The sequence below is a fragment of the Orcinus orca genome, chromosome 5 (assembly GCF_937001465.1).
Source record: "Orcinus orca chromosome 5, mOrcOrc1.1, whole genome shotgun sequence".
NCBI classification, from domain to species: domain Eukaryota; kingdom Metazoa; phylum Chordata; class Mammalia; order Artiodactyla; family Delphinidae; genus Orcinus; species Orcinus orca.
The window spans coordinates 12,860,486-12,879,911 of record NC_064563.1 but is presented as its reverse complement, the minus strand read 5'-3'; the positions used below and the strand labels follow the sequence as shown (position 1 = coordinate 12,879,911).

General features: G+C 43.0%; 2 protein-coding genes across 6 annotated transcripts in view; one reads left to right on the top strand and one right to left on the bottom strand.

The window, feature by feature from the left end:
• Positions 1-1,036: 1,036 nt before the first annotated feature.
• METTL6 (methyltransferase 6, methylcytidine) lies at positions 1,037-18,693 on the bottom strand. Of its 5 annotated transcripts, none has more exons than XM_049710216.1 (6): positions 18,670-18,693; positions 17,522-17,934; positions 16,504-16,635; positions 9,808-9,978; positions 3,557-3,698; positions 1,037-1,395 (listed from the first exon to the last, which is right to left on the bottom strand). In XM_049710216.1, exons 2-6 carry the CDS (start codon positions 17,744-17,746, stop codon positions 1,214-1,216), a joined length of 852 nt encoding a protein of 283 aa, XP_049566173.1. In that variant the 5' UTR covers positions 17,747-17,934; positions 18,670-18,693; the 3' UTR covers positions 1,037-1,213. The 5 variants fall into 5 exon arrangements, 4 of the variants coding, with proteins under 4 accessions (XP_049566173.1, XP_049566172.1, XP_033287896.1 ...); XM_049710215.1 differs by lacking the exon at positions 18,670-18,693 and adding an exon at positions 18,434-18,568; XR_004484385.2 differs by lacking the exon at positions 18,670-18,693 and adding an exon at positions 18,434-18,568 and having other exon boundaries at positions 1,224-1,395; positions 3,208-3,698.
• The window catches only part of EAF1 (ELL associated factor 1), a 14,256-nt gene continuing 13,338 nt past the window's right edge, over positions 18,509-19,426 (top strand). Inside the window, exon 1 of the mRNA XM_004271944.4 lies at positions 18,509-18,947. Within this exon, the coding sequence (XP_004271992.2) occupies positions 18,509-18,947 (439 nt within the window). The remainder of the gene's footprint in view (positions 18,948-19,426) is intronic.

Sequence of the window (19,426 nt, the reverse complement as noted above, 5' to 3'; positions counted from 1 at the left end):
AAAGGACAACTCTGTACTAGTCCTCATCAGTTCTGCTCTTACCCAGGATAGCCATCCTCCAACCTTCAAAAGAAGGGGAGAGAACACATAAAGCAACAGACCAGCAACAGACAGGGGCTCCTCTTGCTTCCCCTGCCCCTTAACGCCCTCCCAAGCAGTCAGGGACAGATGGCAGAGTGAGGACACCCAGCAAGCATGCCGCCTGAGCCTCACTGCCTGTCCCCTCTTCTCTCCGGGAGCGGCAGGGCTGACTCTAATTGTACAGAACGGCTATGACTACTGGCCAGCCCCTCCCCACAGGGACCCCTCCCCTTCAAATGTGTTTGGCACTGAAGGGCCCTAGCTGGCTGTGTGTGCGGTCCAGGCAGTACACTCAAGACAACCATTCTCATGAACAGGAAACATCATGGCCTACAGGATCAGCTTTGTTAGCAGGCCAAAAGAACTCTGATTTCATTTTATAAAGTGAAAGTCATTACACAGGAATGCTTGGGAAACAGGTCAGCAGACCAATCTGAGGATTTTCCCATATGCCACCTCAGCAACTAGCCATGGCAGTCATTGCCTCTTAGCTGCTGCCGCCTCATTTCCCAGTGGGGAGCTGGGACAGGGGATGGCCTTCCCGTCTCCCTCAGGGCACTGTGGCCAGGGACTGGCCCAATTACAGATGGTCTCAAGAACGAAGCAGGGAGCCATGGGGTGTTCCTGAGACCTCCAATGCAAAAGTGGCATTTGTGGACACTGGTCCTAAGGAGGCACATAAAATGAACCCAAGCAGAGGGAAATGGGCAAACATGAGACACTGGAGAAAGAAGAGAAGAGAACAATCCTTCAAGCTAAAAATACACAGGGCTCGGTTATTTTAGTCTATTTGGCCTCATTTTTCCACAGGGTTGTCTGACATGCTGCCTAGAGACACATTTACAGACCTCAGGAGTAATGAATGACATGGGTCTCTTTAAGTGCTACAGGGCCCTCGTGCTTTCCTCTGTGGAATCTTAAGACAACATGGCTAAATCACTTTATACCATAAAACTTTCCTCTTCAGGTCTTGCAATTTTATTTACAATTCTGTAACACACACACACTTGCTACCTTTCAATATAAAAAGTATATATATTCATTTTAAAAAGTTAAAATATAAAAGTACACAAAATAGTGACTTTAAACTTTCCTCTTCAAGGGGAGGCACAGACATCAACTTCGTGAAAGGTCAGGACTCGTGGCCCAGGCGCGGGGTCACAGGAGTTGGGTTCTTCAGAGACTTTCGGAACTTGCTCTGAAGGAAAACCCTCGGTACACACAGGCCTTCTTTTTTATTCACCGTCTCACGAAACACATACTCGTTTACCTCTTCTTCGTAACCTGTGTCCATAAAGAGCCGTGCCAGGAATTCTAGAAGACAAGCAGATCAACAGCGCTCGCAGTCTGGACTCCACTGCACCGCTGAGCAGTGGTGAGGGGGGCGGGAGGCTGAGACAGGGCATCCTTAATGGAAGGAGAACCTCAACACTAAAAGGTAAAGGTTTTGTTCTGGAAAGTTAACAAACTCCTACTTCTCCCTGTCAAACAAAAACTCCCAAATATACAATAAGCAAAAAAGTTTAAGAACAACCTGGAGTCTGTCCTCCTTGCCCTACTGTGATTCCCCAAGGACAAGAGTCTGAGTAAAAAGAAACACAATTCCAGACTGGCTGTACTCATGCAAAGTGCGTGTGTGCTCAATTTGTTTACATCAAGCACCTCATCTATGCTAACATGAAGGAGGAAAATCAGTGACCAAAGTGGGGAGAAAAAAAATCATCTGATAGTGACATACCCTAAGGAAAAGTTAATCCAAGTAATAATCACTACACATTAAGTGAAACAAACAGAATGGCTACGTAGCAAAAACAAAGACTCTTATCGAGGGCATTACTCCAAAGAATGTGCTCTGAAGCACTTTGCAGATATTATTGCATCTTCTCATTTATAATTGGTTTAATCAGATTTCATGAATCCAAAACATTAAAACAAATTTTTAATTTTCACCGTACATTTTTAATGTTTTGTAGTTTTAACGGTAATCACTCATTTTTAGCTTTAAGAGAATATTTCACTTCAAGAAATACAAATGTAAAAATTAGAGCTTAAGAAGGTAATTATCTTATGGTTCAGATTACAGGCATACCTCAGGGATATTGTGGGTTCGGTTCCAGACCACCACAATAAAGGCAAATACTGCAATAAAGCGAGCCACACGAATTTTCTGGTTTCTCAGTGCATGTGAAGTTATGTTTACAGTATACTGTAGTCTATTAAGTGTGCAGTAGCACTGTGTCTAAAAAAACAATGTGTATACCTTAATTAAAAAATACTGTATTGCTAAAAATTGCTAACCATCATGTGAGCCTATAGTGAGTCTTAGTAGTAACGTCAAAGATCACTGATCACAGATCACCATAGGAAATATAATAATTTATAATAGTTCAAAATATTGCGAGAATTACCAAAATCTGACATAGAGGCATGAAGTGAGCAAATGCTGTGGGGAAAATGGTGCCAATAGACTTGTTCGACACAGGGTTGTCAGAAACATCCCATTTACGAAAAATGCAATATCCACAAAGCACAATAAAACGAGGTATACCTGTATTTAACAGGCTTAAAACTAACGTTCAAAATACCTAAAAGAGGGCTTCCCTGGTGGCGCAGTGGTTTAGAGTCCACCTGCCGATGCAGGGGACACAGGTTCGTGCCCTGGTCCGGGAGGATCCCACATGCCGCGGAGCGGCTGGGCCCGTGAGCCATGTCCGCTGAGCCTGCGCATCCGAAGCCTGTGCTCCGCAACAGGAGAGGCCACAACAGTGAGAGGCCCGCGTACCAAAAAAAAAAAACTACCTAAAAGACTAAAATCATGTTCGGTGTTTGGATGGTTTTCTTATCAAACATGACCTTTTAAAGACCCCTCTATAGCAAATTTGTGTAAAAAGTTTCAATCACTTTTTTCCTTAAAGATTTTTCTTGATGTGGACCATTTTTGAAATCTTTATTGAATTTGTACAATATTGCTTGTTTTTTGTTTTGATATTTTGGCCTCGAGGCATGTGGGGTCTTAGCTCCCCAACCAGGGATCGAACCTGCACCCTCTGCATTGAAAGATAAAGTCTTAACCACTGGACCGCCAGGGAAGTCCCTCAATCACTTTTATAGAAAAAGATTTCTTACCTTTGTGAGACTCAAGTAATCTCAAGGCACTACCCTGTCCTATTTGCTTTATGCCTGAGTGAACGAAGTGAAGATTCTGGTTTGCTCTCCCCTCTTTCCAGCGCAGCTCCTGGCGTCATCCACATGGCGGCGCATCAGAGCCTGTCCACTGATCCGGCTCACTAACTGGACACGGTCACCAGAGGCGGCCCGTGAGCTCACAGCCAGGGCTGGTAAGTGGTGCACGTGAGCGGGCTTGTTCTGGGACCTTGTGCTTGTAAGGGGGGTACAGTCACCCCCACTCCAACTGGTACCATAGTGACAATGCAATCAAGGAAACAGCAGTCAAGACAGATTCCAGCAATCTTACCATCAGTGAAAAAATACGATCTGGTTCCATCTTGTCTAACATAAAAGTTTTCTGCAAGTTTGCTGCCGGCTTTAAACCTAAGCATGGCATGATCATACAGCCCATAGTCGCGAAACAAGACACTTTTGCCTGGTTTTAATACCTACGAAACAAAACAGGCTGCACGTAATTCAGGGACCCAGTCAAACAGAGCTTACTATAAAATAAAACCTGATTAATTTAGGGATTAAAATAACTTGCATTTGTGACAGTTATGAAAGGGGCCAGACTGCAATACCCATACTATGAAGAAAAAGGGCCTGATAAGCAAAGGTGTGCTAAGACTTGGCAGTGTCCTGTGCACTGGAGGGGTACTTCCTGAGCACTAATGAGAGCTCTGTGGAAGGTCCAGTGTCACACAATTAAAGTGTTAAAGACATTAGAAGAAACAATCATACCCTCACTAAAGCACGTTCTCCCACCATTTTATTAGCCATCTCCTAATCCATGACCCTGCAGTCAAATTGTTTCTTTAAAAAAATACTATGTCATTTTCACTTTTTACTGATTTTTTGGGCTTCCTCATCCTGAGTCTCAGCTCTGGTCTCCCACGCTACAATTCTGTATGGCTTGCCCACCACGCTAACAGTGGACGGCCCTCTATAGCTTACCAGACATTTTCTCATTGGGTCTTCACACAGTTCTGGGAGGAAGGAAGGAAGGAGTGTGATTATCCTCTGTGAGACAAGGAAACTGGTAGCAGAAGAGGGAAGTGATTTGCCCATGATCATACAAAAGCTACTAAGGAGGGGGGGCAGGACTCAAGCTGGGGTTAAAGGCATCACACTGCAGGATCAGGGATGTTTGTTAGCCCTGGGCAGAGTAGGGGCGGGGGGTGTCATTCCAATTCTGTCCTCACTACTGACAAGACAAGAGAGGCTGTGAGGGCAGGGGTAACTTGAGTATTCTTCCCACACTGCTGCACTTCTTGATTTGAAGCGAAGCATCCTCACGCTAGTGCAGTGTGTAGAGAAGGGACCAGTGTCAGGCTCCGGTGGGAGTCCCTCACTACAGCCTTTCAGAAATAGCTGTCACAGAGCAGATGTCTCAAAAATTGGAAGGTAAAATCCGCCGGGAGTGGTATAACTGCCCCTCTCTTACACAGCAAATAGCCATATGCTTTTCAGAATGAAAAGAAAGTGGTACTCGCTGTGACACTTGCTTTTTATGCGGGGATTCTTTCAAACTGCGTAACTTTACCAAATAAGAGTGGACTTCAAAAGGGGGCATTGATTTTATTAAATATATTCTGCCCCATCACATCAACAAGATGATTTTTAAGACATGACATGTAGCACCTTTTATAGATTTTTGATGTAATTTGATGTTTCCTCTTCCTGAATAGAATAGGAAAGATTGCCCATAATACTTCCAAGTGTGCTGCAGATTTTCTCATTTAGCAAATTCTTTTGTTTTTGGCCACGCCCCATGGCTTGTGGGATCTTAGTTCCCCATCCAGGGAGCGAACCCGCGCCCTTGGAACTGAAAGCACGGAGTCCTAACCACTGGACTGCCAGGGAATTCCGTCATTTAGCGAATTCTTATCAACGCTAGCATGCATTTAAAATATTGTCAGTAAAGTGCCTCTTTGATAAAAACATTCATACCTTGGTCAGAAATGCTAAATTTTAAAATGTGAATAATTGAGAAGGAAAAAGTCTGAAAATTTTAGTCTATGTGAGAAAGAAATCATTCTTAATTTCAGAGGGAAGGAAAGCCTGCATGGGACCCTTGCTCAGGAATTTGGGAAATCCTGGTCCATATCCCAGCTCTTCTGTTAACTGGTTGAATGACCATGGACAACATTTCATCCCTCTGAATGTATTTTCTCATCCGTAAGACAGTAATTATGGTATAACACCTCCTTTGATGGCGGGGCTATACAGCCACCGGCTGTCCTCACCCTCCCAACAGCTCCAGGAAGAAAGCAGGTGAGGTCGACCAGACCCACTCCACGTTGAGTGAGGCTCAGAGTACAAGTGACTCGCCTGGGCTTTCAAGGCAAGTCAGTGGCACAGGAAAACCAAAATCTCGTCTTCTGATGACAAATTTGGTCAATTTTTATTTTACCATTCTATTCCAAAACTGAGGGAATTCAACTTTAAGGCTGCCTTTCAGTGTAAAATTATGTGGTTTTAAAATTTCTCAGGTGTTAACATCCTAGAGTAATTATCTCTACCGTACAACAGCTTATTACTGTAGCTGATCAAGCAAGACTGCAGAGCTGCCCAAAGGGTGCCTGATTGTCAGAGGCTGAGAGCTCGCTTCTTCCAGTAATTTCCTGATGAAGCACATGGTCTCAAATTAATGAATTTGAATTGAATTGAATTAGTTGAATTAGTGACTGACTATGCATGACAGCATCACACTGCTGCCGTGAACTCATTCCAGGTCAGCTGAAAAAGGATTTCTATTGGGGGGTAAAAACAGGAAGACTGCTGAAATGGAATTTGTTACTATAAGAAAGGGGCCAGGTATGGACTGGGACAACTCAAGTTAACTTTTCTTTTAATATAACACTTCATTATATACTAAATATAGATAACATGCTGTATGTTTCCATTTAAATCAAGAATAGGCATATCCTCATTAATACCCGGCTCTGTCAGACTTAACTTTATTAATCTAATTGTGTCTCATTATGGTTTTATTTTCCATTTCCTGGGTTACTGAGGTTATCTTTTCATATGTTAACTATTTGTGTGTTCTCTTCTGTAACATGACTGTTTGCTCATTTTTCTATTGTCATTCTTACTGTTACTCAGGAATTCCTTATACATTCTGGATACTAGGCCGACCAGGGATCGAAGCCATGCCCCCTACAGTGGAAGCTCGGAATCTTAACCACTAGACCGCCAAGGAAGTCCCTCAGTTGAGTAGATTTTAAGTTACTTTTCCCACCTTGTCTTTTCAATTTCTTTGTATTATACTGTCTTTTGAAGAACAGAAACTCTTAATTTTTTTACCATCATCTTTATGCATAGAATGTTTCTGAATCTTTGAGAAAATTTTCCCTACTCTGAAGTCAAAGATTTTCTCCTATATTTTCTTCTGAAAGGCTTAAACTTTTGTCTTTTCCATTTGTCTTTAAATCCACCTGGAATGACTCTTGTATAGATGTGAAGTAGGAACACAATTTTGGTTTTCTCTCACGTGGCCTACCAACAGTCCCAGAATCATTTGCTGAGCAGTCCTTTTCCCAGGGATCTTCAATGTCACCTCTATCAACTATCAAATTTCCATATATATATGGATCTGCTTTTAAGCTATCACATTCCATTTGTCAATTTGTCTGTCCCTCTGCCAATACCACTGTGTCTTAATAATTGTAGTTGTAACAAGCCTTTATATCTGGTAGGGTACAAATCTCCCCATTGCCTTCTTCTTCAAGAGTGTTTTGACTCTTTGTTCCTTCATGTAAATTTAAAATCAGCTGTCAATTTCCTCAAAAAAAAAAAAAAAAGTCTACCAAAAAACTCAAAATCAAACAAAGAAGTAAAACAAAACACGTAACATGAAGTGGAAAAGTAAGATTGCACAATGCATGTTATTCTCTTTTAAGTGTACAGTTCTGTGGCACTGAGTACATTCATCTTACACTTATGTAATTCTGTTAATATTTTCTCATTAGACAATCATATTATCTGCAAATAATGAGTTCTGTTTCTTTCTCATTCTAAAACCCTTTAATCCTTTTTCTGGTCTTTTCCAGCTGACTAGGACCTCCAGTATAATGATGGATAGAATATTGACACTGGGCACTCTCATCCCCAGCAAAGTTCCAGACACTCCTTACTCTGCCCCTATTACCTCCTACTCCTTCCTAATCCCCAAAACCCTCCATCAAATCACGGTATCCTGAACGTCCCCTTCATTCTTGTGCTAACAAAAACCTGACTGTCCCCTGAGGACGCAGTTTTCCCTGCAACCTCTCAAGTCAGGCTGTGTTTTCTCCCATGGTCCTTGTATCACTGGCCGTGGGAAAGGGTCTGGGGTTCTCCTTGCCCCACTGCTACTTTCTGTGCATTCCCCTTTCTCTTCCCCAAGCCTCATGTCTGAATCTCCTGTCATCAGATCATATCACCCGCTATCCCTTATTGTTAGTCATCTATTAGTTCCAGGGTCATTTCCCTCCATTTCATGATGAATGCGTCTCCTGGTTTATGCTTTTATCCTCATACTACTCCATTCTTAATTCCCATCAATTTCAACATGCATGTGGATTATGCTTCCAAATATGCTGGCCTCAATGATTTGAGCTTCTCTCTTCCAAAGATCTCGTCCTCCACCCTACCTTAATCACTCGTTCCCACAGTAATGTCCTAAGGTCTTGTCAACACTGTAAAGTATAACCCCTTCATACTCTCAATGTCACACAAGTAACTCTCCGACCACCCCCTCCACCATTTTTCCAGCTCTTTCTCTAACTCCCCATCTTTCATAAACCTTCACCTTCACCTGAGTCATCAAATCAGGGATCCTCCCATCGGTCCCCTCTTCCCTCTTTACCTGGCTTAAGTCCCATGCCTATCTGTGGATATACGCTGGGTTCTCATCTGTTCATATGCCAGGGCAGGGAAAGGAGAGGTAAGGAGGAAAAAAACCTTACAAAACCTCACAAGCAGAGGGCTAAAACCATCTGAATTTTTAAAAAAATTGTTTTCAGTGAGAATAGTTATTCCCTAACAGGTTTCCAGCGTCTTGAAATTTCTACCTCGCTACTCTTTTAAAACATCACGAACCAGGGTTAAATTTTAATGTACAGCTGTACATATACAGAGGCTCTCAGCTAATGTCCACTTCCTCAGCTTGCTGGACACTTTCCATTCTCTCTGTAAACTGACTGAAGCCACAACCCCCTGAGCAGGTGAGGCTCCCAGGCTCTCTAGATCGTGCGCCATTACACTCCAGGGCCTCCTGGGGAGCTGGTGCTCCCATCAGTCACTGGTGTTCATTCCCAAGCTTGCTTGTGCTGTTGTTCTGAGATTTATCATTATATACGAGTATATAAACAATGCAATATGAACGTGAACAGAAGGCAGTTTTATTTCCTATGAAAAGTATGTTGACTACTTTGGAAAGACTTGTTAAACAAGCACTGAACAAACTCTACTTAATTAAGCGTGGGAGAATCAACAATGAAAGTCTGGGTAAAAATATAAAAGAATCTGCTCTCATATTACTTTTCAATTGTTTTTAAGTTCTTGCTATAAAGAAACCAAAACTCTATTACATGTGTGATTTATGTAAGATAAATGGCCCCATACTCAAAGAAAAGGCCTTGGCTCTACATGAAAAGAATGATAAGTGAGTATTAACATATTTTAACTTATAATAAAATATTTACAGTAAGAAGGTACCATTTGTAAAAATCATTTCTCGACTTAGTTGATTTTAAGTTAATCAACATGGTTACCCACTGTTTGTACAGCTAAGAGAGCCTCTATTGTAGTTTACAAAGCACCTCGAACCTGACCTTACCTGCATCTCACAATAACCCCATGAGTGAAAGACACCCCCATTTTACAGACAAGAAAACTGAGGCCCAGAGAAGAATGAAAAGGTGGCCTGTTTTGAGTCACCTGACTTAGGAGTGATGCTTTACTCCCTGAGTGCTGCAGCAGCCTCCTGGTGGCCACAGCAGCTTGGGTTCTCCCCAGTCTAACAACAATGATGGGAGTGACAACAATGACGACCACAGCTGACATTTAAAGAGCACTCACCATTTCTAGGCACTGCACTAAGCACTTAAAACACATCTCATATAATCTCCCCCAGATCCTAAGATCTAGGAACTATTATCTCAACATTCCACAGGTAATGAAATGAAGGCTCAGAAAGGTAAAGGAAGTTGCCTACATTAGGGGAGCCAGATTTGATTCTAGGCACCCTGACTCCAGACTGTGTGCTCTTGTGCACTGAACTATGCTTCCTCTCACTTTACAGGAAGACTCCACATATCCTAGGCAGCTACAAAATCATCCCTGCTCCAAGGCTGGCCAAGCTCTGAAGGGCAGCGATGGCCACCAGGCAATTGAGAATTTAGGGTGGATGTTTTATGCAGGAGAACTTTCTTCCCTACACTGACTACGCAGCCCACCTCGTGAGAACGGGGAGACTCTGTCAATCGAGACAGCACGTGAGCCTCAGAGGGAAGGTAAGTGAAAAGATCAGGACATCTAACCCTCAAGTGCAGGCTCCCAATTACTAACCTTGTAAATGTTTTGTAAGACAAGGTGCATTTTATCAGGGTGAACCGTAGAGAGCACAAATATCAACATGACAACATCCACAGACTCCGGGGGCACGTGTTCCAGAAGGTCATCTTTAGTCAGATCACACTGGAATACCTTGCATCGTTCTGTGTCATATAAAGGATTTTGCTAGAGAGGAGAAAAACACAAAATAATTTTTACACCACATCCACGTTGATACATGGAGAAAAACACAGCATCAAAAGGAGATCCTACTTCTACGTGTACACTGCGGCACAGAAATCAATGATCACTTTGTAACTGTGTAAAACAGTAATGAACCATTTGCACATTAAAGCATGTAATGTTCAATACTGCTACAACAGACAAGATATCATTTTAACAAATCATTTTTTTCCTTTAAAAAAATTTTATTTTATATTGGAGTATATTTGATTAACAATGTTGTTAGTTTCAGGTATACAGCAGAGTGATTCAGTTATACATATACATGTACCTATTCTTTTTCAAATTCTTTTCCTATTTAGGTTATTACAGAGTATTGAGCAGAGTTCCCTGTGCTATACAGCAGGTCCTTGTTGGTTACCTGTTATATATATATTAACCAATCATTTTTAACTGTGTACACAGTCTATCACATATTCCAAACTGAGCATTTTAGAAGCATGTAACTCTAGAGGGATGATAATCCAAAACCAGCCTCTGCTCCCTTAACCCTATGAGAAGTCCTTCCAGCTTCCTTTATTGAGATGCTCCCACAGTTCTTCTGGGTATATTTTCCCTTGATGCAGCAAGCTAATAACACCTAACTTTTTTTTTTTTTTTTTTAACTACAAGTGTGTTCCCGGTACATTTTGGTTCATTGTTTCAACACATGTATAAGAGCATTATGGAAAAAATTATCAAACTTTTCTTTAATGTAAATAAGGACTTTAATAAATTGAGAGATATACAAAGTTATTGGATGGGAAGGTTCAATGTTGAAAAGATGTCAGTTCTACCTCTTATAAATCCAATGCAATCTCAACTGAATCTCCACAGATTTCTAGAAACTTGACAAGGTAAATTTTATTCATCTGCAAGTGAAAATCTTGAGGAATAGCCAAGATGATTTTTTTTTTTTTTTGAAAGTGGCCATCCTAATGGCTGTGAGGTGATATCACATTGTGGGGTTTTGTTTTTTTGTTTGTTTTTAATTTATTTATTTTATTGATTTATTTTTTTTGGCTGTGTTGGGTCTTCATTGCTGTGCATGGGCTTTCTCTAGTTGCAGTGAGCAGGGGCTACTCTTCGTTGCGGTGCGCAGGCTTCTCATTGTGGTGGCTTCTCTTGTTGCAGAGTAAGGGCTCTAGGCACGTGGGCTTCAGTAATTGCAGCATGCAGGCTCAGTAGTTGTGGCTCGTGGGCTCTAGAGCACAGGCTCAGTAGTTGTGGCACACGGGCTTAGCTGCTCTGCGGCATGTGGGATCTTCCCAGACCAGGGCTTGAACCTGTGTCCCCTGCATTGGCAGGTGGATTCTTAACCACTGTGCCAACAGGGAAGCCTGCCAAGACGATTTTTAAATGAAGAACAATGGAAGAGGAGGCACACAACTGGACATCAAAACACATTACAAAATGAAGTACTAAAACAGTGTGGTTTGAGAATGGGGACAAATAGATCAGTGAGACAGAACAGAGTCCCCAAACAGACCCATGTATAAAGAGGGATCAGTAGTGTATATGACAGAAGAGAGATGACAAAAATGACAATTAGATTTAAAAAAAGGTAGATAATAGGGACTTCCCTGGTGGCGCAGTGGTTAAGAATCCACCTGCCAATGCAGGGGACATGGGTTCGAGCCCTGGTCCGGGAAGACCCCACAGGCTGCGGAGCAACTAAACTCGTGCACCAAAACTACTGAGACTGTGCTCTACAGTCCACAAGCCATAGCTACTGAGCCCACGTGCCACAACTACTGAAGCCCGTGTGCCTAGAGCCCGTACTCCGCAACAAGAGAAGCCAGTGCAATGAGAAGCCTGTGCACTGTAACAAAGAGTAGCCCCCTCTCTCCACAACTAGAGAAAGCCTGCGCACAGCAACAAAGACCCAATGTGGCCAAAAGTAAATTTAAAAAAAAAAGGAGATAATACAGGTGACAATTATCAGGAATGGAAAACTAATTTCTCACTCAATTCACTGTTTGAACAGCTAGCTCTATCCACTTGTGTTAGAGGACAGCAGACCACTTGGAGTAATAAAAGACTTGCAGCTCCAGTGCAGAGATGTAGAGAGGTGGAGAGACGTAGCTCCCATCCTTATGGGAAACAAGCTGGACAGACAGCAACTTTATGTGAACCCATGAAAGAACAGAGGTCAAAGAACCACCAGCCATCCCCAAATCTGGAGAGGGAACAGGTGCCTTCAGGGAGATGCAGGACCCAAGCGTTTGCTTACCTGAGGCAGTAGCCTTCAGCCTGGAAAGAGAAAATTAGAAATGTGACAAACAGACGAAGCCATCGGGATGTTTCCACCCTTTGCAGGTGTTTCCACCAAGGACATCACCAGGCTCTCACAGAGACAATGATGCTCTTTCTGGTGCTGGACTTTCTCACCTCCTTTAAGGGAGGAAAGGTTTAACCTGCAGGGGAAAAGTTATCTGAGGCCTGTATCCTTAGGGCACTGGTGGAGTACCACTACCACTGGGGGAGGGCCCTACTCTTCCCAGACCTAGTCTTAATCTGCAGAGAGAATGGCCTCAAGACCACAGAGGATGACAGAGGCGGGGAAGCGATGGGAGAGAAAAGCTCTATTCCTGGAGAAGCAGAAACACTTGTGAGGGCCACACCCCTAAGACACAGGTCCATTATGCAGTTCAAAAACTGAGAATCAGAACATTAGAGAACAGTCTCTTTCCCCACATACTACCAACAAATCTCCAGTAATAACAACAGTGGATTGCTGGGAAAGCTGCAAGAGACAGACTCTTCATGGTGAACAGCACAAAGGGAAGACCCAAAGCCAAGAGGAGCAACAAAAACAAAGTCACCAGAGGAGTTTGAAGTCTCTGAGGCCAATAGCAACAACAAACCTCACAGGTAACTATAGCAACAAGAGACTTCAAATAGAGCCCAACTCCTGTCTAGATTATTACAAATCCTTATTACCTCAGTATCCACTGCCCTATATAACATACCCGGCTTTCAACAAAAAAGAACAAGGCGTACCAAAAGGCAAGAAAAAATATGGTCTGAAGAGACAATCAATCATGAGAACCAGACTCAAATATGACACAGACGTTGGAACTACAGGTTTGGACATTTAAAATAACTGTGATTAACATATTAAAGGCTCTAAAGGAAAAGGTAGACAACATGCAAGATCAGATAGGTAATTTCACAGAGAGATAGAAACTACAAAACAAATCAACTGGAAATGCTAAAAACAAAAAACTTAGTTACAGAAATGAAGAATGCTTTTGACAGACTCATCAATAGGAATGCCTACTGCCTAAAGAGGAACCAATGAACTTGATGATAGGACAATAAATTACACAAACTGAAGAAAGGGAAAAAAAGTTAAAAACAAACAAAAAACCAGCATCCAAGAGCTGTGAGACAATACAAATGGTATAACATACAAGTAATTGGAATCCTAGAAAGAGAAGAGGAAACAGAGCTGAAGAAATACTTGAAGATATAATGGCCAAACTTTTTCCAGATTGATTAAAAACCATAACCAAAATTTAAAAAAGCATATCTATGTGATTACAGAACTTCTAAACAAGACATAAAACCTTCGTACCTTAAAAGGAAAAGATTATCAGATTGGTTCAAGATGACAGAGTAGAAGGACGTGCACTCACTCCCTCTTGCGAGAGCACCGGAATCACAACTAACTGCTGAACAATCATCGACAGAAAATATTTGAAGAGATTAGAGTCGAAAACTTCCCTAACATGAGAAAGGAAATAGCCACCCAAATCCAGGAAGGGCAGAGTCCCAGGCAGGATAAACCCAAGGAGAAACACACCGAGACACACAGTAATCAAATTGACAAAAATTAAAGACAAAGAAAAATTATTGAAAGCAACAAGGGAAAAAAGACAAATAACATACAAGGGAACTCCCACAAGGTTAACAACTGATTTCTCAGTAACTCTACAAGCCAGAAGGGAGTGGCATGATATATTTAAAGTGATCAAAGAGAAGAACCTACAACCAAGATTACTCTACCCAGCAAGGATCTCATTCAGATTTGACGGAGAAATCAAAAGCTTTACAAACAAGCAAAAGCTAAGAGAATTCAGCACCACCAAACCAGCTCTACAACAAATGCTAAAGGAACTTCTCTAAGTGGGAAACACAAGAGAAGAAAAAGACCGACAAAAACAAACCAATAACAATTAAGAAAATGGTAATAGGAACATATATACCGATAATTACCTTAAACGTGAATGGATTAAATGCTCCAACCAAAAGACACAGGCTTGCTGAATGGATACAAAAACAAGACCTATATATACGCTGTCTACAAGAGACCCACTTGAGACCTAGGGACACATACAGACTGAAAGTGAGGGGATGGAAAAAGATATGCCATGCAAATGGAAAATCAAAAGAAAGCTGGAGTAGCAATACTCATATCAGATAAAATAGACTTTAAAATAAAGAATGTTACAAGAGACAAGAAAGGACACTACATAATGATGAAGGGATCAATCCAAAAAGAAGATATAACAATTATAAATATATATGCACCCAACATAGGAGCACCTCAATACATAAGGCAACTGCTAACAGCTATAAAAGAGGAAATTGACAGTAACACAATAATAGTGGGGGACTTCAACACCTCACTTACACCAATGGACAGATCATCCAAACAGAAAACTAATAAGGAAACACAGGCTTTAAATGACATAACAGACCAGATAGATTTAATTGATATTTATAGGACATTCCATCCAAAAACAGCAGATTACACTTTCTTCTCAAGTGCACATGGAACATTCTCCAGGATAGATCACATCCTGGGTCACAGATCAAGCAGGGGATGTGGGTTTGATCCCTGGTCAGGGAACTAAGATCCCACATGCCGTGGGGCAACTAAGCCCACACACCACAACTACCGCGCCCGAGCACCACAACTAGAGAGCCCGCACACCGCAACTACTGAGCCTGCGTGCTCTGGAGCCTGCGCACCACAACTACAGAGAAGCCTGTTCACTGCAACGAAGAGCCCGCATGCCACAACTAAGATGTGACACAGCCAAACATAAATAAATAAATAATTGGAGACAGTACTTTTTGCCCATAAGATTGGAAGATATAAAGAAGACTGATGTCAAATGTTAAGGGCATAGAGGAAAAAATATCTTTATACTATTGGTGAAATTATAAATTGGTATAATTTTCTGGATGGAAGCCTGGCATTATCTATGTAAATTTCAACATGTATCCTTTCTCCAAGGAATTCTATTCTATTATTCACCACAGAAATAAGTGTACACATGTGTTTTGGGGCATGTGTACAATTCTGATCACATTAACCCTACTTATAAGAGCAAAAAATTAGAAACAATTCGAACAATTACCAACAAGGCAATTGTTACAGTATGGCATATCCGTTCTATGGAATACTACAACAGGTAAATGAAATGCAGTGGACCTACATGTACTAGGATGAAAAACTCGGCAAGATATAACATAGAGCGAAGAAAGCAGGTTATAGTACAATGTGATGACACTATTTAAAAAGTCTAATAGATGCTAAAACTGTGAAAGGTTGGTGGAAAACTACATATCTACATGTTGCCAAAGTATCCCCCACATATCTGTTAGTGACAAAAAGAAAATACCTGTGCAACAAAGGAATTAGGTAGTTACTACCTTAACCCAGTGATCAAAACTAGCATCACTTACAGCGAGATTACACTACTGCCTCCTGATAGGATGCAGTATGAAAGAAACATCAGCTATTAAAGTATTTTTGCCCAAAGTATTTTACCTGATTTAAATCTAACTTCTAGTTTACAGGAAATACAGAAACAAGTTAAACAATGATTAAAAGAAACAATCAGACCCAATTTGGCATGTGGGACCTCATTATAGAAAATGGCTTGCTCTCCGAAAATTCAATGTCAGTGGGGAAAAGGTCAAGGGGAAGGGCAGGAATGTTTTAGGCTAAGGAGATCTAAGGTACATAATAAAGTGTAAGATGTAGTCCTTAATTAAATATAGCTATTAAAGACACCTGGGACTATTGGGGGAAATCTGAATCCAGACTGGGTATTAATGACATTAGGGAATTACAGTTATTTTTGTCAGACATGATAAGTATATTGTAGTCATGTAGAAAAAGTCCTCATTTTTTTTTAAGATGGAGGCATACATATATAGGAGTGAAGCGTGTCAACATTTGTAACTTACTTTAAAACAGTTCAGCAAGTCTATAAAGCAAAAATAGCAAAATGCTGGCAATCATTAAATCTGGATACAAGGATAAGGATGTTGTTTGGTATTTCTTTCTACTTTTCTGAATACTGCTATGTTTCTGTATGTATTATACATGCATGTAAACAGGAAAACTAGGTTCACAGGGATCATAGCTGGTTAGCTTCAGGGAGAGGACTGAAATTGGGCAAATGGGTGTAGAAGGCAGGTCCAACAAGTCTAGGAAAATATAACAAAACACACAGCTGGTGCACCAACCTTGACATATTCAACTGCTCTTGGAGAAAAATCACAGGCATAGGCAAAGATATTCGGATCTTCTAAAAGCGGGAATAAACAGTTCCCAACCCCACAACCAGCTTCAAGCATAGTCAATTTTTGATCTTCAAACTGAGGAAAGAGAACCCAAAGTTACAGTACACTACATCTACACAATGAAGAAAAAACTAAAAGGTCCAGAACACGAGACAAGGTCTCTGCCCCCATGGAGTAGACAATTAAGTGAACTGATAACCCAAAGCCACTGATACCTCGTCCAACATTGGGAGTTTGGTGTGGAGAAAACAAAGCATAATGGTTAACAGAATAGGCTCTGAGGTTAAACCGCGTGCGCTCAAATCTGGACTCCTCCCCTCGCCCCGGGTTCTATCACTGAACAAATCACTTAAACAGCTTTGTGCCTCAATTTCATCAGCAAGTGGGGATAATACTAACGCCAAACTTCACCATGTTATTATAAGGCTTAAGTTACAGAACACATGTAAAGTTCTAGAAAACGGGCATGATAAAGTGTTCATCATTATTATTATTATGAACCTGCCATTGAAATCATTCATCATGAATTTAATATTTACAACTTTCAGATTAGCTTTAAAAAACAGAAAATGTCCCCCTTTTTTTTAAACTTACAAAAAAAGCATACATTTATCTACTTTTCCTTCTCTTGCCATAATACAGAAGCATGATGCTGATGGCCTGATATGTCGGTGTGAAGTGGTTGAAAGCCCCACCAGTCACTGATTTCAAAATTCTGTGACTGGCCTTTGTTAGACAACAGGACTGCAGTTACAGCGTCTTTTCTCCTCTGTATTATACAACTCAGCGACTGCTAAAACTACTCGAGACAAACAGTGTATATCTAAGGTACAAAAATTTATGAAGCCTCTGAGAGGTTTCATAAATTATCTCACACTCCCCCTGGGAATGCAATAAAGCACCCCCTCTTCTACACATTCTAAATGAAGAACAGCTCAAATAAGGTGTAATATTAGTTTACCTCTCTACATGATCTGAGCTCGTCAAACTCTCTGGTGGTCCAGTGTCTATCTTTGAAGAAATTAGTGCTATTTCTTTTGTAAAAAAGGTCCCAGTTCTTCTGAGCCTCTTTTTCCAGTTTTTGCTGTTTATAATCAGACACTAAAGCTTGGTCTCTTGTCAGTTTCTCCTCTTCTTCAGAGCTGAGAATCCTTGCCTGAAGCCCTTTCCTTTGCAAAGCAGCCATCTCCTAAGTTGATGGTAATATATTTAACACTGCTGGAGATTCTCCATTCCTGAACAACCTGAGGAATTCAAGCGGATACTGCAGACACAGGCAGGGTTTTCTCAGATGTGGTCCCTCAGGTTGGGTCCAAGCCTCAGGCAGCATCGGGTGTTTCGCAGGAAAAAGAATGAGGCTCCGGTTGGGGGTTTCTAGAACAGTTTTTTAAAGATGCTGAGTTAGTGGTCCTACAACAGTTCTTTCACCTAACAGTTCAACTCAGCAAACGTTTACTAGGTGCTGACCTTACACAAATCCCTGCTCCGCTACTGAATACGTCACAAAGACCAAGACACTGCCGCTGCCTTCAGAGGGCTGACATTCAGCGGCCAGGGCTCTCACGCACATAACTGTAAGGAGAGTCACCGTTTCCAAGGACCGGAGACTCAGTGTTTTTCGGGGAAAACAGAGCTAAGCCCGGGTGGCCTGAGACTCTGAGTCTTACGAACCAGAGGGGGCGTCACTTCCCAGGGACTAAGGCCCTCGCGTCGCCGTCGGCACGCGAAGGGGAGGAAGAGACTCAGAGACGCGTGGCGTGGGGTGCCCAGGATACTCGGGATAACCCAGGCCGCCCGGCCGCGAGGGCCTGAGAGGACGGCGTGAACCTAGTCCCTCGCGCGCTGGGGCCCCGTCATCAGTTCCTAGGTTCACCTGGAGGGTGGGGCCGGGCGCGCTGAGCCCTCAGCCAGGCCAGCCTCGGAAGCAAAATTTGGGAACCACAGCGGAATGACCCTTCGAATGGACAAACCGCCCCCGAAGACCTCGAATCGGGCTTCTCAGACGAAGTCCTTCTACCCCAACACTGCCCCCGCCATTTCCGCTCCGGACCCAGAAGTCCCTCCTCGGCGCCGGAAGTTCCGGGGCCCCGCTTCCTCAGAGTCGCCCACCTTCCGGACGCGGAGGCCAGGATTTGCTTCCGGCCACGGGTGGGTTCCGGCTCTGTTCCCCGCGCGACCCGGAGCGCTGTCCCGGGAGCGCGGCTGCCCCGGACACCGGTACCGGCAGCTCGGGCCGCGGGCGCGCCAGGAGGGCACCGGTGCGGGTGCGAGGTCCGGGGGGGCCATGAACGGGACGGCCAACCCGCTGCTGGACCGCGAGGAGCACTGCCTGCGGCTCGGGGAGAGCTTCGAGAAGCGGCCGCGGACCTCTTTCCACACCATCCGCTGTGAGTCCGCGCCCCCACGGTCGCTCCTGGCCGCCCTTAGCCCGTCCGGTGTCCAGGGAGCCCTGCCAGCGTCAACTCCCTTCCTCTCAGCCCGGATCCGCCGGAACCTCGGGTTTTTCCCAGCTCACTCCCAAACCAGGACTTTACTACCTTCCCACGCTATTTCTCTGCCTCGTGGTACCGAACTCTTATTCCGAAGACCATTGGCCCCTTTTCCTGCCGCGTCCAGCCCTCCTGCGCACTGACGCTCCCCCTCTTATTTCTGAAAGGCTGCGACACCACATCAGGCTCCAGCTCCTCTCTGTGGCCGCCTTTCCGCCATGACCCCCCTGGGGGTCTCCACGCTTCAAGGAAACGCTTGTTATTTTCTCGGGATCCGCGTCCACTCCCTCCTATTCCATTCTCTTCTTCCCTGTTTTCCTCACTTTTCTTCCCTCGTCCGTTTTGGTTCTGCCCTCCCTGACGCAGTGCTTCATCCC